The following is a 23,302-nucleotide window of genomic DNA, read 5'->3' on the forward strand; positions in this document are numbered from 1 at the left end:
TGGCGAACACCAAACGTGTTTGCTTTTTTTTTTCTTTAAGCAATGGCTTATTTCTGGCCACTCTTCCGTAAAGCACAGCTCTGTGGAGTGTACGGCTTAAAGTGGTCCTATGGACAGATACTCCAATCTCCGCTGTGGAGCTTTGCAGCTCCTTCAGGCTTATCTTTGTTCTCTTTGTTGCCTCTCTGATGAATGGCCTCCTTGCCTTGTCTGTGAGTTTTGGTGGGCGGCCCTCTTTTGGCATGTTTGTTGTGGTGCCATATTCTTTCCATTTTTTAATCATGGATTTAATGGTGCTCTGTGGGATGTTCAAAGTTTCAGATATTTTTTTTATAACCCAACCCTGATCTGTACTTCTCCACAACTTTGTCCCTGACCTGTTTGGAGAGCTCCTTGGTCTTCATGGTGCCGCTTGCTTGGTAGTGCCCCTTGCTTAGTGGTGTTGCAGACTCTGGGGCCTTTCAGAACAGGTGTATATATACTGAGATCATGTGACAGATCATGTGACACTTAGATTGCACACAGGTGGACTTTATTTAACTAATTATGTGACTTCTGAAGGTAATTGGTTGCACCAGATCTTATTTAGGGGCTTCATAGCAAAGGGGATGAATACATATGCACGCACCACTTTTCCAATATTAATTTTTTAGAATTTTTTGAATGAAGTTATTTTTTAAATTTCACTTCACCAATTTGGACTATTTTGTGCATGTCCATTACATGAAATCCAAATAAAAATCCATTTAAATTACAGGTTGTAATGCAACAAAATAGGAAAAACGCCAAGGGGATGTATACTTTTGCAAGGGACTGTATAATTGTAGTTGTGTGTGTGTGTTCTCCATTGTAATTGTTTGTACATGTGTTCTCCTGAAAGGAATAACAATCTCACTCTGGAAAACCCAATGTTCTTTAATTGTGTTTCTTTAAACTAGTGGTCATGGCAATCCATAGCCCTGCATACTTGGAAAAGCTAGCGTGTGAACTTACATAATGAAGATGTGGTTGTGTGTGTGTCTGTGAGTGTGTGTGTGTGTGTGTACATGATTGTGTGTGTGCATGAACGTGTGTGTGTGTGCGGGTGAGAATGTGTGTGTGCATGTGTTTGTGTGCGGGTGAGTATGTGTGTGTGTGTGCGGGTGAGTATGTGTGTGTGCATGTGTGTGTGCGCGAGTGAGTATGTGTGTGGGTACGTGTGTGCGTGCGTGCAGTGATGCGGGAGTAACAATGTGTGTTCTTGTGTTCCAGGCTACCCCCGCTATGACATTGTGGGAGACCACAGCAAGGGAGAATACCACCTCTTGATTCAGAGAACTGAAATGCAGGACGACGCCTTCTTTGAGTGCCAGGCCATCCAGGCAGCTATCAGAACACGCCCTGCCCGACTGACTGTGCTCGGTAAGTCTCAGCTACAGTACTATTAGGTTACATTCAAGATCACTGAACCATCGTGTGTATGTTTCGCAAGGTCCAGGTTATTGGGAAAGCCAACTACTGTACCTCAAGTTGATGGTACATATACGTGAGATATCCAAGAGATTTTGAGTGAACTTCCTGTTCAATGCCACGTAACACATGAAGTAGTATCACAGTAGGTAGGACAAATGGTAGATCTGGGGAACCTGAAGAGATGGCATTTTAGAGGGTTTAGGTTGCCTCCCAAATGGCACCTATTCCCTATATAGTGCACTACTTTCAACCATAGCCCCATGGTGCCTGGTCAAAAGTAGTGTACTATATAGGGAACCGGATGCCATTTGGAATGCACCCTTAAAGTGAGCAAGAGGAAGGGATAAGGGGAAGAAAATGAGGAGAGCTAGGAATATTGTAGTAATGAAATTGCTCAGTAATCATTTGAAAGGGGGACGGGACAGAATATGAATTGACCAGAGATACATTGTGGGTGCATCCTCAAATCAAGCCTAATCAGGTGATGCCATATCCCCCCAATCTGTTTTCTATCAGCCATCATTTGGGCTGGGAATGATGGAACCCTCCGATGCAAACCCTCCAGTGCCTTGGACTGAGGCATGGAAGGAGCACCCTAATTAGCATTATCGATTCATTCTCCCTTGTTTAAAGCATGACATATTCCAGAGGTATCAGTTCATTAATCCCTCCCTCAGTGGTAGCGTTTTTGCCCACTAATCTAAAGCTGGTTACTTAGTGGGGAGGATGAAGTGGCCGGTCAAAGGGGGGAGAGTTAAGATGTTGGCGATTCAGCTCCATTAAAATGATTAATTATAGATAAGAAGGGCACCATTTGCTTGTATTTTTTTTCCGGGTTGGGCGGGTGAGAGAGACAAATCATCCTCCTCCCCAGGGCCTAGCCATTAGCCTGACATTTAATCCCAGACAAATCGTCTCGCTTTGGAAAAAGTTGCACACCAAGCCACCAGCAGCCCATGAGGTAATGAAGTTAATGTATGGACGCTGTCACGGTCAATCCCCACCTGTCACTTCCCCTCGCTGGAGACAGTTGGAGACTTGGCTGCAGCCAACCGCCGTCCTCGCTCCAATGCCTGACAGCCTCGCTCCAATGCCTGACAGCCTCACCTTGTTGTGCTCTCATAATCAGTGGATAGTTTACCATTGTTCCCGACTCCAGCTTTAATGCTTTGTGTGATGTTGTGGGTAGGTGCTAGACATACTTTGGGATTCCATTTTTAACCCTGTTCTTTGAACAGATATGAAAAAATATATAATATACATTGCAATACCCTCCCAATACAATGTCCCAAACTGCACAAGTGCTCAGTGTTCATACACAGCATAGGTAATCCATTATACAAGGTTATGCGCTGCCTGAGACAAGGCAGTGCTGTTTTCGTAATAGCCTGACCTTACTTTCCTCCCTCATAATGAAATAATTATATTTGCTCACCCACAATAATATCCCAACACACTGCAGCCTGCCTGGGCCTGAACTACAGATGAACCAAGGGACTGTCAATAACACCGAATACAGAGACCCTTGTGACTCCACACAATATCGCTGGGATGAAAATGCCCTCCACCGGTGACATTTGAACATTGACCCCCATCTAAGAGGTTCATCAGGCAGGGTAATCCAGGTGGCCCTTGTGGCGGTGGCACTGTTGAATACGAGAGAGTACAGGTACAAGATCCAGAGGAGGGGCCCTTGAGGATAATTAGATCCCTAGAAATCCCCCCCAGCCGTTCAGGGGAGCCACCGCCACCAGTCTCCGGGCTAAAAGGTGATAGCAGTGGTCACGGATGCTTTAAATGGGCTTTGGAGACTTAGCCTCTTGAGCTTCCTACAACTGCAGGTATTTATCACAGACAGGCATGGCCACCAATTAATTGAGAGCGCAACAACATGGCACAAGAGTTGCCTCAATCAGTTGATGTCTTCTGTTGACGAAGACGCTTTCATAAGATGAGCATAATACATGATATTTGTATTAATTATGGATCCCCTTTAACTACTGACAAGGCAGCAGCTGCTCTTCCTGGGATCGAGCAAACTTAAGGCAGTTATACGATTCTAAAACCATTACAATACATTCACAACAGATTTCACAACACATTAAGTTTGTGCCTTCAAGCCCCTACTCTACTACCACATATCTACAACACAAACAGTTCTATTTTTGTTTCATCAGACCAGAGGACATTTCTCCAAAAAGTAAGATCTTTGTCCCCATGTGCAGTTGCAAACCGTAGTCTGGCTTTTTTATGGCAGTTTTAGAGCAGTGGCTTCTTCCTTGCTGAGCGGCCTTTCAGGTTATGTTGATATAGGACTTGTTTTACTGTGGATATAGATACTTTTGTACCTCTTTCCTCCAGCATCTTCACAAGCTCATTTGCTGTTGTTCTGGGATTGATGTGGACGTGTGTGTGTATAGTGCGTATGTTATTGAGGGTGTGTATGCATGTGTCTGTGCCATTGTTTGTGTTGCTTCACAGTCCCCGCTATTCCATAAGGTGTATTTGTATAAAAAAAAAATATCTAATTTTACTGCTTGCATGAGTTACTTGATGTGGAATAGAGTTCCATGTGGTCATTTCTCTATGTAGTACTGTGCGCCTCCCATAGTCTGTTCTGGAATTGGGGGCAGTGAAGAGGCCTCTAGTGGCATGTCTTGTGGGTGTCACAAGCTGATGTGGATGCGGTGTTGGAGTCAGGCGCAGGACACAGAAGCTCAGTCAAATGCGACTTTACTAGTCAACAAGACAAAATACAAAATAACGGGCCTCAAACACAGGAGGCGAGTGATTACGCATACAGTGCGTAAATACACTATCGACACGAGAACAAATAACGTACATCAACGGACAGGCGGACAATCACACACAACTGCAAACAAAACTAAAGGAAACTTATAGGTGACCTAATCAATACATAACACGAAACAGGTGCACTAACAAGACAAGACCAAACAAACATCGAGACATCAAGCGGTAGTAGCTAGTACTCCGGGGACGACGAACGCCGAAGCCTGCCCGAGCAAGGAGGAGGAGCAGTCTCGGCGGAATTCGTGACAGTACCCCCCCCCTTGACACGCGGTTCCAGCCGTGCGCTGACCCCGGGCTCGGGGACGGCCAGGAGGACGCGGAGCAGGGCGCGTGGGATGACTACGGTGGAACTCAGTCAGGAGGGATGGATCTAAAATGTCCCTCCTAGGCACCCAGCACCGTTCCTCCGGGCCGTACCCCTCCCTCTCCACGAGATATTGTAGACCCCCCATCCGACGTCTCGAATCCACGATGGACCGGACCGAGTACGCCGGAGCCCCCTCGATGTCCAGTGGGGGCGGAGGAGTCTCACTTATCTCATTGTCCTGGAGTGGACCAGCTACCACCGGCCTGAGGAGAGACACATGGAACGAGGGGTTAATGTGATAATCATTAGGTAGCAAACCTCGTTCAATCTCCTCAGGACTTTAAATGGCCCCACAAACCGCCGACCCAGCTTCCGGCAGGGCAGGCGAAGGGGCAGGTTTCGAGTCGAGAGCCAGACTCGATCTCCAGGTTCGTATACTGGACCCTCACTGCGGTGGAGATCGGCGCTCGCCTTCTGCCTACGGATGGCCCGCTGCAGATGGACGTGTGCAGCGTTACACGTCTCCTCCGAGCGCCGCAACCACTCATCCACCGCAGGAGCTTCGATCTGGCTCTGATGCCATGGTGCCAGAACCGGCTGATACCCTAACACACACTGGAAAGGGGTCAGGTTAGTAGAGGAGTGGCGAAGAGAGTTCTGAGCCATCTCTGCCCAGGGGATATACCCCGACCACTCCTCCTGCCGGCCCTGGCAATATGATCTCAGAAACCTACCCACATCCTGGTTCACTCTCTCCACCTGCCCATTACTCTCAGGGTGGAACCCCGAGGTAAGGCTAACCGAGACCCCCAAGCGTTCCATGAACGCCCTCCAGACTCTAGAGGTGAATTGGGGACCCCGATCAGACACTATATCCTCGGGAACCCCGTAGTGCCGAAAGACGTGGGTAAACAAAGCCTCAGCAATCTGTAGGGCAGTAGGGAGACCCGGCATTGGGATGAGACGACAGGCCTTAGAGAACCGATCCACAATGACCAGAATAGTGGTATTCCCCTGAGAGGGGGGAAGGTCCGTAACAAAGTCCACTGAGAGGTGAGACCACGGCCGTAGTGGAACGGGCAGGGGTAGTAACTTCCCCCTGGGCAGGTGTCTAGGCGCCTTACACTGAGCGCACACCGAGCAGGAGGAGACATAAACCCTCACATCCCGAGCCAATGTTGGCCACCAGTACTTAACACTAAGGCAGTGCACTGTCTGGCCAATACCTGGATGTCCAGAGGAGGGTGACATATGAGCCCAATAAATGAGACGATCACGGACCTCGAGCGGCACGTACGTCCGACCCACTGGACACTCTGGGGGAGTAGGGTCGGTGCGTAATGCCCGCTCAATTTCCGTATCGACCTCCCACACCACCGGTGCCAACAGACAAGACTCCGGCAGTATGGGAGTGGGCTCAATGGACCTCTACTCTGTGTCATACCGCCTGGACAGGGCGTCTGCCTTACCGTTCTGGGACCCTGGAATGTAGGTTATCTTAAACACGAACCGGGTCAGAAACATGTTCCACCTAGCCTGACGAGGGTTCAATCTCCTAGCTGCCCGGATGTACTCCAGGTTACGGTGATCAGTCAGAATGAGAAAAGGGTGTTGAGCCCCCTCAAGCCAATGTCTCCACACCTTTAGAGCTTGAACCACGGCTAACAGCTCCCTGTCCCCTATGTCATAATTATGTTCCGCCGGGCTGAGCTTTTTAGAATAAAAAGCGCAGGGACGGAGCTTAGGAGGCGTGCCTGAGTGTTGCGACAGTACTGCCCCAATCCCGGCCTCTGACGCGTCCACCTCTACCTGGAACGCTAAAGCGGGGTCCGGGTACGCCAGCACCGGAGCCGAAGTGAACAGGTCCTTCAGTTTACCAAACGCCCTGTCCGCTTCAGCCGACCACTGCAAACGCACCGGGCCCCCCTTCAGCAGGGAAGTAATGGGAGCTACTACCTGTCCAAAACCCCGGATAAACCTCCGGTAGTAATTGGCAAAACCCAAAAACTGCTGCACCTCTTTAACAGTGGTTGGGGTTTGCCAGTTACGCACGGCAGACACACGGTCAATCTCCATCTTCACCCCTGACGCGGACAACCGATGACCCAAGAAGGAGACGGACTCCTGGAAAAACAGACATTTCTCTGCCTTGACATACAAGTCATGCTCCAACAGCCTACCCAACACTCGGCGCACCAGGGCTACCTGCTCGGCTCGGGTAGAAGAGTACACTAGGATGTCGTCAATGTACACTACCACACCCTGCCCATGCAGGTCCCGGAAGATCTCGTCCACAAATGATTGGAAGACTGAAGGAGCATTCGTTAACCCGTATGGCATGACAAGATACTCATAATGACCTGAAGTGGTACTAAATGCCGTCTTCCATTCATCTCCCTCCCTAATGCGCACCAAGTTATAGGCGCTCCTGAGATCCAGTTTTGTGAAGAAACGCACTCCGCGTAATGATTCAGTCATACTCGCAATCAGAGGAAGAGGGTAGCTGTATTTAACAGTGATCTGATTGAGACTACGATAATCAATACACAGGCGCAACCCTCCATCCTTCTTCTTCACAAAAAAGAAACTCGAGGACGCAGGGGAAGTGGAGGACCATATGTATCCCTGTCTCAGGGACTCGGCTATGTATGTCTCCATAGCCGCCGTCTCCTCTTGAGACAGAGGATACACATGGCTCCGCGGTAGTGCCGCACCTGTCTGGAGGTTTATCGCACAATATCCCTGTCTATGAGGTGGCAATCGCGTCACCCCAGTCTTGCTGAACACGAGTGCCAAATCCTCATACTCAGGGGGAATGTGCGTTGCGGGCACTTGGTTCGGACTCTCCACCGTGGTCGCCCCAACGGAAACACCTAAATATCGCCCAACACACTGGTCAGACCACTCCTTGAGAGCCCTCTGTTGCCACGAAATGGTGGGGTCATGGGTGATTAACCAAGGAAGCCCCAGCACCACGGGATACGCAGGAGAGTCGATCAGGTACAACTGAATGATCTCCTCATGACCCCCCTGCGTCTTCATCTTTAGTGGCGCTGTGACCTCCCTAATCAACCCAGATCCCAACGGGCGGCTATCTAGGGCATGGACAGGGAAGGGTGCATCAACGGGCAGGAGGGGAATCCCTAACTTAATACAACATTTCCGATCAATAAAATTCCCAGCTGCGCCTGAATCGACTAGCGCCTTATGCTGGGAATGAGATGCAACCTGAGGAAATACCACAGGTATACACAAGTGAACAACAGAGAACTCTGGGTGAGTGGGGCGCCTACTCACCTGGAATGACTCCCCAGTGCGTGACCTGTTGCCCCGACTCCCTGGAGACCCTCCCCAGCACCTAGCCGCAGTATGTCCCCCCCTCGGGCTCTCTCTCATCCTCTCTCTAGCGCCAGCACCCCCGAGCTCCATAGGGCTAGGCTCGGAGATGCTTCGGGATGGAATGGATGGCCCCAACTCGGGACGTCCGCGGGTGGCCAGCAGGGTATCCAGACGGATGGACATGTCCACTAGCTGGTCGAAGGATAGCGTGGTGTCCCTGCAGGCCAGCTCTCGTCGAACGTCCTCACGTAGGCTACACCGATAGTGGTCGATGAGGGCCCTCTCATTCCACCCCGCATCCGCCGCTAGAGTCCGGAAATCCAGGGTGAACTCCTGTGCGCTCCTCTTCCCCTGTCGGAGGTGGAACAGACGCTCCCCCGCCGCTTTACCCTCAGGAGGGTGATCTAACACAGCCCTGAAGCGGCGGGAGACCTCCGCGTAGCTGATGGTGGCGGCGTCTATTCCCCTCCATTCGGCGTTGGCCCACTCCAACGCCTTGCCGGAGAGACAGGAGATGAGGGCGGAAACGCTCTCGTATCCCGAGGGCGCCGGGTGTATGGTGGCCAGGTAGAGTTCCACCTGAAGGAGGAACCCCTGACACCCGGCTGCGGTGCCATCATACGCCCTCGGGAGCGAGAGCAGAATCCCACTGGACTCCGGAGCTGGTCTGGTGGGGCTGGCCGATGGTGGTGGTAAGGTAGGAGGAGGTGTGGGCACGCCTCCCCTTTCCCATCGGCGCAGTGTGTTCATCACTTCTTGCATGGCGGAGCCGAGTTGCTGGATCCTGGCGTCCTGGCAGCTGACCCGATCCTCCAGCGACTCGGTCGCCGCCGCTGCTCCTGCTGACTCCATAGTAGTGGTGTGTGATTCTGTCACAAGCTGATGTGGATGCGGTGTTGGAGTCAGGCGCAGGACACAGAAGCTCAGTCAAATACGACTTTACTAGTCAACAAGACAAAATACAAAATAACGGGCCTCAAACACAGGAGGCGAGCGATTACGCATACAGTGCGTAAATACACTATCCACACGAGAACAAATAACGTACATCAACGGACAGGCGGACAATCACACACAACTGCAAACAAAACTAAAGGAAACTTATAGGTGACCTAATCAATACATAACACGAAACAGGTGCACTAACAAGACAAGACCAAACAAACATCGAGACATCAAGCGGTAGTAGCTAGTACTCCGGGGACGACGAACGCCGAAGCTTGCCCGAGCAAAGAGGAGGAGCAGTCTCGGCGGAATTCGTGACAGTGGGGTATGCATGGGTGTCTGAGCTGTGTGCCAGTAGTTCAAACAGACAGCTCGTGCATTCAACATGTCAATGCCTCTGACAAATACAAATAGTGATGAAGTCAATTTCTCCTCCACTTTAAGCCAGGAGAGATTGACATGATTATTATTAATGTTATCTCTCTGTGTACATCTAAGGGCCAGCCTTGCTGCCCTGTTCTGAGCCAATTGCAGTCGCTCTTTGTGGCACCTGACAACATGACTAAACAGTAGTCCAGGTGCGACAAAGCTAGGGCCTGTAGGACCTGCCATGTTGATAGTGCTGTTAAGAAGGCAGAATAGCGCTTTATTAAGGAGAGACTTCTCCCTATCTTAGCTACTGTTGTATCAATATGTTTAGACCATGACAGTTTACAATCCAGGGTTATTCCAAGCAGTTTATTCACCTCAACTTGCTCAATTTCCACATTATTCATTATACGATTAAGTTGAGGTGTAGGGTTTAGTGAATGATTTGTCTCAAATACAATGCTTAAAGTTTTTTTTATATATTTAGGACTAACTTTTTCCTTGCCACCCATTCTGAAATGAACTGCAGCTCTTTGTTAAGTGTTGCATTAATTTCAGTAGCTGTAGTAGCTGACGTGTATAGTGTTGAGTCATCTGCATATATAGACACACTGGCTTTACTCAAAGATTGAAAAAAGTAAGGGGCCTAGACAGCTGCCCTGGGGAATTACTGATTCTACCTGGATTATGTTGGATAGGCTTCCATTAAAGAACACCCTCTGTATTCTGTTAGACAGGTAACTCTTTACCACAATATAGCAGGGGGTGTAAAGCCATAATACATAAGCATTTTCAGCAGCAGACTATTATCGATAATGTCATCCCTTCCTGGCGGCCTCGCAACTTGCTCTAAGGAAACTTTGCGGTGTTTAGTTTTTTTAATGTATTATTTTTTACATTATTAGCTCAGAAAGTGTTTTGTATCATTACATACAGCAAGGAAAAACTATTGGATATCAGAAGGGCGGTAACTCACCAGCATTACGACCAGGAATACGACTTTCCCGAATCAGATCCTTTGTTTGCTCTCCGCAGGGCAATTGAGCTGATTCCAGCGGCTGACCAAAAACATCGCCGGCGGAGAAGAGGCACTCAGAGCGGCCTGTTGGTTCGATTTAGGAGGCTTGCACACCACCCACCGCTTCCAAGTACACTACTCGCTAATGTTCAGTCTCTGGTTAACAAGGTCGACGAGCTCCGGGCAAGGATTTCTTTCCAAAGACACATCCAGTCCTGTAACATACTTTGTTTCACGGAAACATGGCTCTCTTGGGATATTCTGTTGAAATCGGTCAAGCCGGATGGGTTCTCAGTTCATCGCGCAGACAGGAATAAATATCTCTCCGGGAAGCAGAAAGGGCAGAGGTGTGTGTTTCATGATTAACGACTCATGGTGTAATTGTAGTAACATACAGGAACTCAAGTCCTTTTGTTCACCCGACCTAGAATACCTCACAATCAAATGCCGACCGTATTATCTCCCAAGACAATTTCTTCGGCTATAGTCATGGCCGTGTATATCCCCCCCTCAAGACGATACCACGACGGCCCTGAAAGAACTTCACTGGACTTTATGCAAACTGGAAAATACATATCTGAGGCTGCATTTATTGTAGCCGGGGATTTTAACAAGGCAAATTTGAGGACTAGGCTGCTGAAGTTCTATCAACATATAGACTGTTGTACTCGCGCTGCTAAAATCCTCGACCATTGTTATTCGAACTTACAGGATGGTTATAAGGCCCTCCCCCACCCTCCTTTCGGCAAATCTGACCACAACTCCATTTTGCTCCTCCATTCCTATAGGCAGAAACTGAAACAGAAAGTACCCGTGCTAAGGACTATTCAACGCTGGTCTGACCAATCCGAATCCACGCTTCAAGATTGTTTTGATCACGTGGACTGGGCTATGTTCCGGGTAGCTTGCGAAAATAATTTAGACGAATACACTGAAACGGTGACTGAGTTTATCAGGAAGTGTATAGGTGATGTTGTGCCCACTGTGACTATTAAAACATACCCTAACCAGAAATTGTGGATAGATGGCAGCATTTGTGCAAAACTGATAGCGCGAACCACCGCATTTAACCATGGCAAGGTGACTGTGAATATGGCAGAATACAAAGTGTAGCTACTCACTCCGCAAGGCAATTAAACTGGCAAAACATCAGTATAGAAACAAAGTAGATTCGCAATTCAACGGCTCAGACACGAGACAATTGTGGCAGGGTCTACAGACAATCACGGACTACAAAAAAGAAAACAAGCCACGTCGCCGACACCAACATCTCGCTTCCAGAAAAGCTAAACACCTTCTTCGCCCGCTTTGAGGATAACACAGTGCCACCGACGAGGCCCACTACCAAGGACTGTGGCCTTTCCTTCTCCGTGGCCGACGTGAGTAAGACATTTAAGCATGTTAACCCCCGCAAGGCTGCCGGCCCAGGCATCCCTAGTCGCGTCCTCAGAGCATGCACAGACCAGCTGGCTGGTGTGTTTACGGACATATTCAATCTCTCCCTTTCCCAGTCTGCTGTTCCGACATGCTTCAAGATGGCCACCATTGTTCCAGTACCCAAGAAAGCAAAGGTAACTGAACAAAATTACTACCACCCCGTAGCACTCACCTCTGTCATCATGAAGTGCTTTGAGAGACTAGTCAATCATATAACCTCTACCTTACCTGTCACCCTAGACCCACTTCAATTTGCTTACCACCCCAATAGATCCACAGACGATACAATCACCATCACACTGCACACTGCTCTTTCCCATCTGGACAAAAGGAATACCTACGAATGTAAGAATGCTGTTCATTGACTATAGCTCAGCATTCAACACCATAGTACCCTCCAAGCTCATCATTAAGCTCGAGCCCTGGGTCTGAACCCCGCTGTGTGCAACTGGGTCCTGGACTTCCTGACGGGCCGCCCCCAGGTGGTGAAGGTAGGAAACAACATCTCCACTTCGCTGATCCTCAACACTGGGGCCCCACAAGGGTGCGTGCTCAGCCCCGTCCTGTACTCCCTGTTCACCCATGACTGTGTGGCCAAGCACGCCTCCAACTCAATCATCAAGTTTGCAGACGACACAACAGTAGTAGGCTTGATTACCAACAATGACGAGACCACCTACAGGGAGGAGGTGAGGGCTCTAGGAGTGTGGTGCCAGGAAAATAACCTCTCCCTCAACATCAACAAAACAAAGGAGATGATTGTGGACTTCAGGAAACAGCAGAGGGTGCACCCCCCTATCGACATCGACGGGACCGCAGCGGAGAAGGTGGAAAGCTTCAAGTTCATTGGCGTACACATCACTGACAAACTGAAATGGTCCACCCACACAGACAGTGTGGTGAAGAAGGCACAACAGAGCCTCTTCAACCTCAGGAGGCTGAAGAAATTTGGCTTGGCACCTAAAACCCTCACAAACCTTTACAGATGCACAATTGAGAGCATCCTGTCTGGCTGTATTACCGCCTGGTACTGCAACTGCACCACCCGCAACCGCGGGGCTCTCCAGAGGGTGGTGCGGTCTGCCGAACGCATTACCAGGGGCAAACTACCCGCCCTCCAAGACACCTACAGCACCCGATGTCACAGGAAGGCCAAAAATATTATCAAGGACATCAACCACCCGAGCCACTGCCTGTTCACCCTGCTATCATCCAGAAGGCGAGGTCAGTACAGATGCATCAAAGCTGGGACCGAGAGAATGAAAAACAGCTTCTATCTCAAGGCCATCAGACTGTTAAATAGCCATCACTAGCACATTAGAGGCTGCTGCTGCCTATTGAAATCACTGCCCACTTTAAGAAATGGAACAGTAGTCACTTTAATAATGTTTACATATCTTGCACTACTCATCTCATGTGTATATACTGTATTCTATTATATAATATTCTACTGTATCTTAGTCCATGCCGCTCTGTCATTACTTGTCCATATATGTATATATTCTCAAATTCCATTCCTTACTAGATTTGTGTGTATTGGGTATATGTTGTGAAATTGTTAGATATTACTTGTTAAATATTACTGCACTGTCGGAGCTAGAAGCACAAGCATTTCGCCACATCCGCAGTAACATCTGCAAACATGTATGTAACAAATAAAATGTCATTTGATTTGATTGATTTGAAGTCAAACAAAACAGCCCCCACAAACTTTTTATCATACATTTCTCTCAGCCAATCATCAGTTATTTGTATAAGTGCTGTGCTTGTTGAATGTCCTTCCCTATAAGCGTACTGAAAGCCTGTTGTCAATTTGTTTACTGTAAAAAAACATTGTATCTGGTCAAACAACATTTTTTCCAAAATATCATATGTGCCCTCCAAAATGTGTTAGGCCCAACAAACACACATTTCCAAAATGTGTAAGGCTAGGTTCACATCTAACAGCTGATAAAATATGGTTTTATACAATGTCTGAAAGTTAGTTTGCTTATTAATCTGAACAGTCTAGTTTTAGGACATCTAATTTCAGCTGCTGGAGTTTCCCAGATTCAACAACTCAAATCTTCGCAAAAGACTTGAGACGAGACTGGTCCGTTTGGCCAAACAGAGAACAGGGTGCTGACGTTCTGTGTTTTCCCAACTGACAGCTAGCTAGCTAGCTTGCTGATATTTCTCTGTCAAGTCACATAGTATGCCTTGTCTTTGGTAAGTGTGTGGCTGCAAGTCTTTCATGACACTTACAGGACATTTGGAAAGTATTCCCTTCCCTTTTTCCACATTTTGTTACATTACAGCCTTATTCTCAAATGGATTAAATCAATGTTTTCCCTCATCAATCTACACACAATGGCCCATAATGACAAAGCGAAAACAGGTTTTTAGAAAGATTAGCAAATGTATTAAAAATAAAAAACCGAAATACCTTATTTACTTAAGTATTCAGACCCTTTGCTATGAGACTCGATATTGAGCTAAGGTGAATCTTGTTTCCATTGATCATCCTTGAGATGTTTCTGCAACTTGATTGGAGTCCCTGTGGTAAATACAATTGATTGGACATGATTGGGAAAGGCACATACCTTTCTATATAAGGTCCAAAAGTTGACAGTGCATGTCAGAGCAAAAACCAAGCGATGAGGTCAAAGGAATTGTCCGTAGAGCTCCAGACAGGATTGTGTCGAGGCACAGATCTGGGGAAGGGTACCAAAAAATGTCTGCAGCATTGAAGGTCCCCAAGAACACAGTGGCCTCCATAATTCTTAAATGGAAGAAGTTTGGAAACACCAAGGCTCTTCCTAGAGATGGAGAACCTTCCAGAAGGACAACCATCTCTGCAGCACTCCACCAATCAGGCCTTTATGGTAGAGTGGCCAGACGGAAGCCACTCCTCAGTAAAGGTCACATGACAGCCCACTTGGAGTTTTTCAAAAGGCACCTAAATTACTCTCAGACCATGAGAAACAAGATTATCTGGTCTGATGAACCAAGATTGAACTCTTTGGCCTGAATGCCAAGCGTCACATCTGGAGGAACCCTGGCATCATCCCTTCGGTGAAGCATGGTGGTGGCAGCATCATGCTGTGGGGATGTTTTTCAGCGGCAGGGACAGGGAGACTAGTCAGGATCGAGGGAAAGATTAACGGAGCAAAGTACAGAGAGATCCTTGATGACAACCTGCTCCAGAGTGCTCAGGACCTCAAACTGGGGACGAAGGTTCACCTTCGAACAGGACAACAACCCTAAGCACACAGCCAAGACAACGCAGGAGTGTCTCTGAATGTCCTTGAGTGGCCCAGCCAGATTCAGGTTCTGAATACTTATGTAAACGTGATATTTACGTTTTTTATTTTGCATAAATCTGCAAAAATGTATACAAACCTGGGTTTGCTTTGTCATTATGGGGTATTGTGTGTAGTTTGATGAAGGAAAAAACGATTTAATCCATTTTAGAATAAGGCTGTAACGTAACAAAATGTGGAAAAAGTCAAGGGGGCTGAATACTTTCCGAATACACTGTATTTGCTATTTTAAGTACAAAGTTTCCACACATCATTGAAAAGTGTAAAGTGTCACCGTGAAAACGGTCTCAACTTCTCGTGTTTTATTCTGAATGCCCTGTCGTTAGTCAGTTGTTCTACTACAAAAAATGCTAAAACTGTCTAGTTTTGTCTCATCTCGTCTCTCCTCATGTCGGCTGCTAGATCTGAACATGCCTTTATATAACGCAAGAGAATGATTGAAAGCCCTTATTTTTGCAAGCAGTTTTATAATCGTGGGCCGACAGTCATTCAGTGCTGAATAAAAGTCAAAAAATAGTTTTTCCACAGCCTCTGTATTAGGGTACATATTACTTGGAGTGCCAGTGTCTGCTCAGATTATTTTAACGTGTAGATTGCTGCAAGTCCTATAAGCCATCCCAGCTATCGACATTATATTGAGGGCTGGGGGCAAATCTCACAAGTGTTTTCTTTGACATGTCTCTTACATCTGCCTATGTAAAATTACATGGGACATATCTGCAAATGCTATCATTATCCATGAGCATCATGTTTGAAAACAACCTGCCTCCGTGGATGAAAGTGAATTACAGGCTCAGATCAACTTTGGTGTGCCGTGAAAGATCGCTAAATAAAACATGAAGTAAACCCCTTCTACATACATCTACAATGAAGAAAAAAAAAGTATTTGATCCCCTGCTAATTTTGTACATTTGCCCACTGACAAAGAAATGATCAGTCTATAATTTTAATGGTAGGTTTATTTGAACAGTGAGAGACAGAATAACAACAAAAAAATCCAGAAAAACGCATGTAAAAAATGTTATAAATTGATTTGCATTTTCATGAGGGAAATAAGTATTTGACCCCCTCTCAATCAGAAAGATTTCTGGCTCCCAGGTGTCTTTTATACAAGTAACGAGCTGAGATTAGGAGCACACTCTTAAAGGGAGTGCTCCTAATCTCAGCTTGATACCTGTATAAAAGACACCTGTCCACAGAAGCAATCAATTAGATTCCAAACTCTCCACCATGGCCAAGACCAAAGAGCTCTCCAAGGATGTCAGGGACAAGATTGTAGACCTACACAAGGCTGGAATGGGCTACAAGACCATCTCCAAGCAGCTTGGTGAGAAGGTGACAACAGTTGGTGCGATTATTCGCAAATGGAAGAAACACAAAAGAACTGTCAATCTCCCTCGGCATGGGGCTCCATGCAAGATCTCACCTCGTGGAGTTGCAATGATCATGAGAACGGTGAGGAATCAGCCCATAACTACACGGGAGGATCTTGTCAATGATCTCAAGGCAGCTGGGACCATAGTCACCAAGATAACAATTGGTAACACACTACGCCGTGAAGGACTGAAATCCTGCAGCGCCCACAAGGTCCCCCTGCTCAAGAAAGCACATATACAGGCCCGTCTGAAGTTTGCCAATGAACATCTGAATGATTCAGAGGAGAACTGGGTGAAAGTATTGGGGTCAGATGAGACCAAAATCGAGCTCTTTGGCATCAACTCAACTCGCCGTGTTTGGAGGAGGAGGAATGCTGCCTATGACCCCAAGAACACCATCTCCACCGTCAAACATGGAGATGGAAACATTATGCTTTTTGGGGTGTTTTTCTGCAAAGGGGACAGGACAACTTCACCACATCAAAAGGACGATGGACGGGTCCATGTACCGTCAAATCTTGGGTGAGAACCTCCTTCCCTCAGCCAGGGCATTGAAAATGGGTCATGGATGGATATTCCAGCATGACAATGACCCATAACACACGGCCAAGGCAACAAAGGAGTGGCTCAAGAAGAAGCACATTAAGGATATTTATGTTGTTATTCTGTCTCTCACTGTTCAAATAAACCTACCATAAAAATTATAGACTGATCATGTCTTTGTCAGTGGGCAAACGTACAAAATCAGCAGGGGATCAAATACTTTTTTTTTAACCAGTGTTTTTCAGAGCAAAAAGGATTTTCCCTCCCCTCAGCAGCTTAGCGGTTATTACTGTCACTCTTTTGTCATGGATTAGCCTTTACTCCAGGGGTAATCACCCCCTGTGCCAAGCAATAAAATATCAATCAAACTGAGGAGAAGCAGCACACATCGCCTCATCTAGGAGGCCGCTTCTTGCCTGCAGCCATAGAGCCATTGCACATTGACGTCCCGAACCGCCTGAACTCTTCCCCCCACAGTGGCTGTTTTTTTGTCACTGTAACCTTGCTATGGTGATTGATGTCTTCTCATATACAGCAAGCTGATATTTTTATCCCTCATCCCAACATCCTCCCGTCCTACCAATCTGCCTCTTATTTAATGTCAAAGCCAGCAGTGGCCAAGGCTATATAAACGAGCGCTAGATTGGGGAGGGAAACATAGTCTGCTGTACTTTTGTGTCAAACATTGATTGTCGGCCTTTGCAGATGCATATTCATTCCCCCTCTCTGTGATCTGTACTGTCTGGGTTGTTCTATGCGTTGAATCGGTTCCCAATGATCTGTAAGTGGAACTTTTGAGTGTAGAGCCTGTTGATGTATGGCCTAAAGTCATATAATGATGATAGATGCAATTACAAATTTTAGCTTGAATTGGTTGAGCTACGAAATGTTAATGAAATGAAGTATTATGTTTATTTGGAATAATGTATTTTTATAAGTGGGTATTGAACACTCCTTTTATTATATATTTATTGCCGTGATCTGGTTCTCATTTTGATGGATCATTTGCAAGTCAAGCAATTAGCGTCTGTTGATGCATCATCAATCGATTTGAGAGCTAGTTCTTGTATTGATTAGGCCATCCCGTGTTAGTATTATTGGCATGGGGTCATTAGCTAGGTTTCCATTCTATTGGACACAGATTTTCATACAAATATTCTAAAATCTGCATAAAAACAATGTGCGCATTTTCGCACCTAAGGTGTGTTCCCATCAAACAGATTTGTTCTGGATAAAAGGCTGTGGGTGATGACATAGACAAAACACTTTTACGGTTAAGTTCCCAAATAAAACATTTAAGTTAAATGGGTTTCCATTGCATTTTCAATCTAGTTTTGGTGTATCCTCTCTAGACAGTTCGCTGAAAAAGTGGACAGTGTAGGTTATATGATGAGATATGCATAAGAGCAATACCATTTTTATTTGATGATTGGCAGCCAAGCATCATCATGTCACCAGCATTCAAATAATACCCTCGATATTTATTGGAAATTTGAATCAAGCTCACCAGGTCATAATTTATTTAATCTGCCTATAAACTCTTAATGCTTTCCCACGTCGTAGTGGTAGTACAACGTATCATATCATTGCGTGACTCCAAGTTTACTTCTATATGATGGTTATTATATCAATATTTGCGCATAAAGGTGTTTCCACTGCCATTTCTCGCATAATTCATTTTACTGACACAAAAAGATCCCACCATGTTGAACGAACAAATTGTTTGTCAACATTTATTAAATTGAACCGAAATTTCCTTTTTCCATCAGCCCAATCGTGACTTTTTAACCCATTACAGTCTAAGCCCTGTCTACGCTATATGGAATTGTTTTAATAAGGTCATACCAAGGATCATTTTGTTATTTGATTTTGAATTTTAAGACCTCTTGAAGTATACAAAAATATCTATATTTATATATATATTTGATGAAAATGCTATTTGGCCTTATTGCTATTAGCCCATACAAACGCATTGAATAACATACAGTGGGGGAAAAAAGTATTTAGTCAGCCACCAATTGTGCAAGTTCTCCCACTTAAAAAGATGAGAGAGGCCTGTAATTTTCATCATAGGTTCACGTCAACTATGACAGACAAATTGAGAATCCAGAAAATCACATTGTAGGATTTTTAATGAATTTATTTGCAAATTATGGTGGAAAATAAGTATTTGGTCACCTACAAACAAGCAAGATTTCTGGCTCTCACAGACCTGTAACTTCTTCTTTAAGAGGCTCCTCTGTCCTCCACTCATTACCTGTACTAATGGCACCTGTTTGAACTTGTTATCAAGACACCTGTCCACAACCTCAAACAGTCACACTCCAAACTCCACTATGGCCAAGACCAAAGAGCTGTCAAAGGACACCAGAAATAAAATTGTAGACCTGCACCAGGCTGGGAAGACTGAATCTGCAATAGGTAAGCAGCTTGGTTTGAAGAAATCAACTGTGGGAGCAATTATTAGGAAATGGAAGACATACAAGACCACTGATAATCTCCCTCGATCTGGGGCTCCACGCAAGATCTCACCCCGTGGGGTCAAAATGATCACAAGAACGGTGAGCAAAAATCCCAGAACCACACGGGGGGACCTAGTGAATGACCTGCAGAGAGCTGGGACCAAAGTAACAAAGCCTACCATCAGTAACACACTACGCCGCCAGGGACTCAAATCCTGCAGTGCCAGACGTGTCCCCCTGCTTAAGCCAGTACATGTCCAGGCCCGTCTGAAGTTTGCTAGAGTGCATTTGGATGATCCAGAAGAGGATTGGGAGAATGTCATATGGTCAGATGAAACCAAAACAGAAATTTTTGGTAAAAACTCAACTCGTCGTGTTTGGAGGACAAAGAATGCTGAGTTGCATCCAAAGAACACCATACCTACTGTGAAGCATGGGGGTGGAAACATCATGCTTTGGGGCTGTTTTTCTGCAAAGGGACCAGGACGACTGATCCGTGTAAAGGAAAGAATGAATGGGGCCATGTATCGTGAGATTTTGAGTGAAAACCTCCTTCCATCAGCAAGGGCATTGAAGATGAAATGTGGCTGGGTCAGCATGACAATGATCCCAAACACACCGCCCGGGCAACGAAGGAGTGGCTTCGTAAGAAGCATTTCAAGGTCCTGGAGTGGCCTAGCCAGTCTCCAGATCTCAACCCCATAGAAAATCTTTGGAGGGAGTTGAAAGTCCGTGTTGCCCAGCGACAGCCCCAAAGCATCACTGCTCTAGAGGAGATCTGCATGGATGAATGGGCCAAAATATCAGCCAGTGATATTTCCCAGATTCTGCCTCTGCCTCTGCCCCTTCTACCTCTACCACTCTTCCATCCCCTGGCCCTGTTTGATCCTCTTGCCCTGCTCTCTACATGGGCCCCTGTCTCTACACTGGCCCTCAGTAATCCTCCACGGACCCCTGGACCTCTGCCCCTGCAATCATTCAAGAATCAGGATCACCATTATCCTCCAAGTACATTTATATGTACATTTACCTGTACCAGAAATTTGACCTGGTGAAATGGTGCTGCCAGCAATTGACAGAAAATATACTCTATGTAAGTATAGCAATTAGTAGATGGTAATTGTATGTGCTGTAAATATGTCATAGACCTAGCTATGACTGATAGCTAACGTTAGCTAACTAACTTACACCTATTGATAAATTCATACAGTAATAAACTAGATATTATATTACCTCAATGTGATTTTTATTTTGTTTAAGGAAGACAAACGTGACTAATTAACACAAATATACTCAATGTTTTGCTAATACATTAAATGAAAACAAACATTTTTGATTACGACAAGCCTAACTAATTTTGCCAGCTAGCCTAGTCCAGCCAACAGGCAGAACACAGCTAAACACTACAAAAAGCTATTTTCCAGAAGTGTACAATATAATGGATGATGGCTAATTACATAAGATAATTGAATGTTTTAATCCAAAAAGTACTCTTACCAGTATCTTTGGTTATAGTCCGACAGGATTGACTGCAAGGCTAAAAGGCACTACGGCAGAGTGACAGTTGAGTTGTAAACATCACTCAGAGCGTGAGCGAGATTACATCTTCGCTACATTCAAGCCCTATGTCATCACCTCACCTGGCTGAGAAATCAGCAGCAAAATGTAAACAAACCTGAAGGGGGAAAAAGTGAAAAAAGCTCTGGTATTTCCAGTGCTGTGCTGTCAAAGCTGTCAATAGGTAAAATTAAAACTTAATATCTCTTATTTGAGCGATATAAACCAACATTTTATTTTGCACTTACTGAGTCTGGCTTTAATAAGTATTATACCATGGCATTGTTGAACACTCGTTTCTGATTGTCTTGAAGGGCATTCTAGAGCGTGCATTATTTCCCTATAACGAACGGTATATTTGCACAGAAAAAAATTCGATGGCTTTAGTTCGTTCTTACATGTTCTATATTTGAGCTGCTTTTGAAAACAAAAGTCAAATTGAAAACATTATTGCCATTGTTGAGTTTGATTTTCATAATAGCAAGCTAGGACTGAAGGTTTGGTTAGCTAAACTAGCAAGTCTGTTTGGTTACCAAGGCAACTACTGTCGCTATCTTGTAAACTTGCTAGATACTTTTCTAGCGGCAAATTAACATATTTCTAGCAGCAAATGTGTTAAATTACTGTATAGCCATGGTACGTAAGGGATAATCAACTCGTGGCTCTATGTGTTCTCTGGAAAATAATACAACTCCGTGGAAGGTTAGTTACACTCCACTAGTGCTTCGTGGAACACACCTTCCACGTCATTCATTATTTACCATAGAACGCATAGTCTCTTGTTAATGATCCCTTACGTATATACCACCTTAATAGGGAATAATGGCCTTATTAATTATCTATCACTAGGAAACAGGACTGCCTTAAATTAGTATTAAATGTACCTTAATTATCCCTTAAAACATAAAAAGACCCCTTAATATCAATTAAATCAGCCTTAAATTAAACAATTGGCCTCTTAAATTTCCCTTAATTTTTTTTTTCTCTCTGCACGAGAGACTGTCTTCATTCTCCCCCTGCCTGTGCATCAGTTGACACTGTGCCCCTCCGGAGTCTCCAGCCAGAGCGGTGAAACAAGTTGTACCTTGTGTTGGGCTCTGGGACCCATTACATTCCCCATTTAAATGAATCACAGTTTAATTAACTTCAGTGGCATCTCCCTTATCTGGAGAGGTAACATTCACTAAGGCAAGGTGTGACTGTGTGACAGGCAAACGCTGGCAAGTCCTCTTGCTACGAATGTGATGCACACAGACACAAATGTACTGCCGAAATGTACTGCCAATCTCCTACAGTGCTGTTTGTTGGCGGTGGAGACTTGGTACTGACTCTTTCAAGCGAGTGAAGGGCTACAGTGGCATGGATAAATGTGGGGAAAATGAGGACGAAAGCCTAAAGTGGAGATAGAAACCTTAGGCTGGTACAAGAGAATGTGTGCCCAACCGAACCTCCAGAAGAAAACGTTTTCTCTCGCCTGCAAAATCCTGCCCTAGACACATTTTTATCTGGATGTTGGGTTGTGCGTGTCATACCATAGACCTTAGAATGTAGTGTAGAACTTTCAAGAAGGATACGGCGACAGCTCTGAATGTGTGTGCTAAGTGCATACTAACAGCTGACATGAAGAAAAGGATTGATTAAGTCATCCATCTTAAAGTTCGGAAGGTGAGAGGGCGAGGGCGAAGGCACAAACGTGGCACTGCCAGTGAACCCACCATGAAAGTGATTAATCTGCCCCGGCCGCAAATTCCTGCGAGGTGGCCATCTTAAGCTCACAGAACCAGATTCAGGTACATTTGAAAACGGGTCACATTTTCCCCAAGTCATCCTCCCCTCAGTTTTTTTCCTAAATGTAATTGCTCTATTTTCCAGACTATTTTTTCCTTCTTTCCCCATCTACAGAACTGAATGACTTTGGTCCCTCCCAAGGGGTCAGTGAATCAAGTGGAGAGAAAGAACATGTAATTCAGTGACAAAGAGCCAGGCCCTATTGTGGAGAGAGAGAAAGAATGGGAGAGAGGGAAGGGGGAGAGAGTGGGCTTCCAGCGTCCAGCGACAGTAATTAAAGTGGGAGGTGATTAGTCCACCTCTGTGTAGGCCAGCTCATGAGAAATCTATTGACTGGCCACGTTAAATCGTCAATTTGGAACCATTAGGCCAGAAACATGGTGGTAATGATGATGGGTTGAGCCTCTGTGGGGTTACTGGAGAGGAGGCCCCCATCTCTCTCTCTCCTTGTTGCTCTCCCCCTCTCTCTCAACCCCTCTCTCTCTCTCTCTCTCTCTCTCCCTCTCTCTCTTTCTCTCTCTCTCCCTCCCTCTCTCTGGGGTCTAACTTGGCTTCGGAGGCCAAACATCACTGCTGATGTCGTGAATTAGGCCCGT

At 45.9% G+C, this 23,302-nt stretch overlaps 1 protein-coding gene across 1 annotated transcript in view; it reads left to right on the forward strand.

The window, feature by feature from the left end:
- Nucleotides 1-23,302, forward strand: part of LOC311136373 (kin of IRRE-like protein 3) — a gene marked incomplete at its 5' end in the record, with an annotated part of 346,657 nt that overhangs the window by 222,601 nt on the left and 100,754 nt on the right. The window contains one exon of the mRNA XM_084170475.1: nucleotides 1,252-1,401. Coding sequence (XP_084026601.1) covers nucleotides 1,252-1,401 — 150 coding nt within the window. The remainder of the gene's footprint in view (nucleotides 1-1,251; nucleotides 1,402-23,302) is intronic.

This window comes from Coregonus lavaretus (assembly GCF_964263955.1).
Source record: "Coregonus lavaretus genome assembly, chromosome: 10".
Lineage (NCBI taxonomy): Eukaryota > Metazoa > Chordata > Actinopteri > Salmoniformes > Salmonidae > Coregonus > Coregonus lavaretus.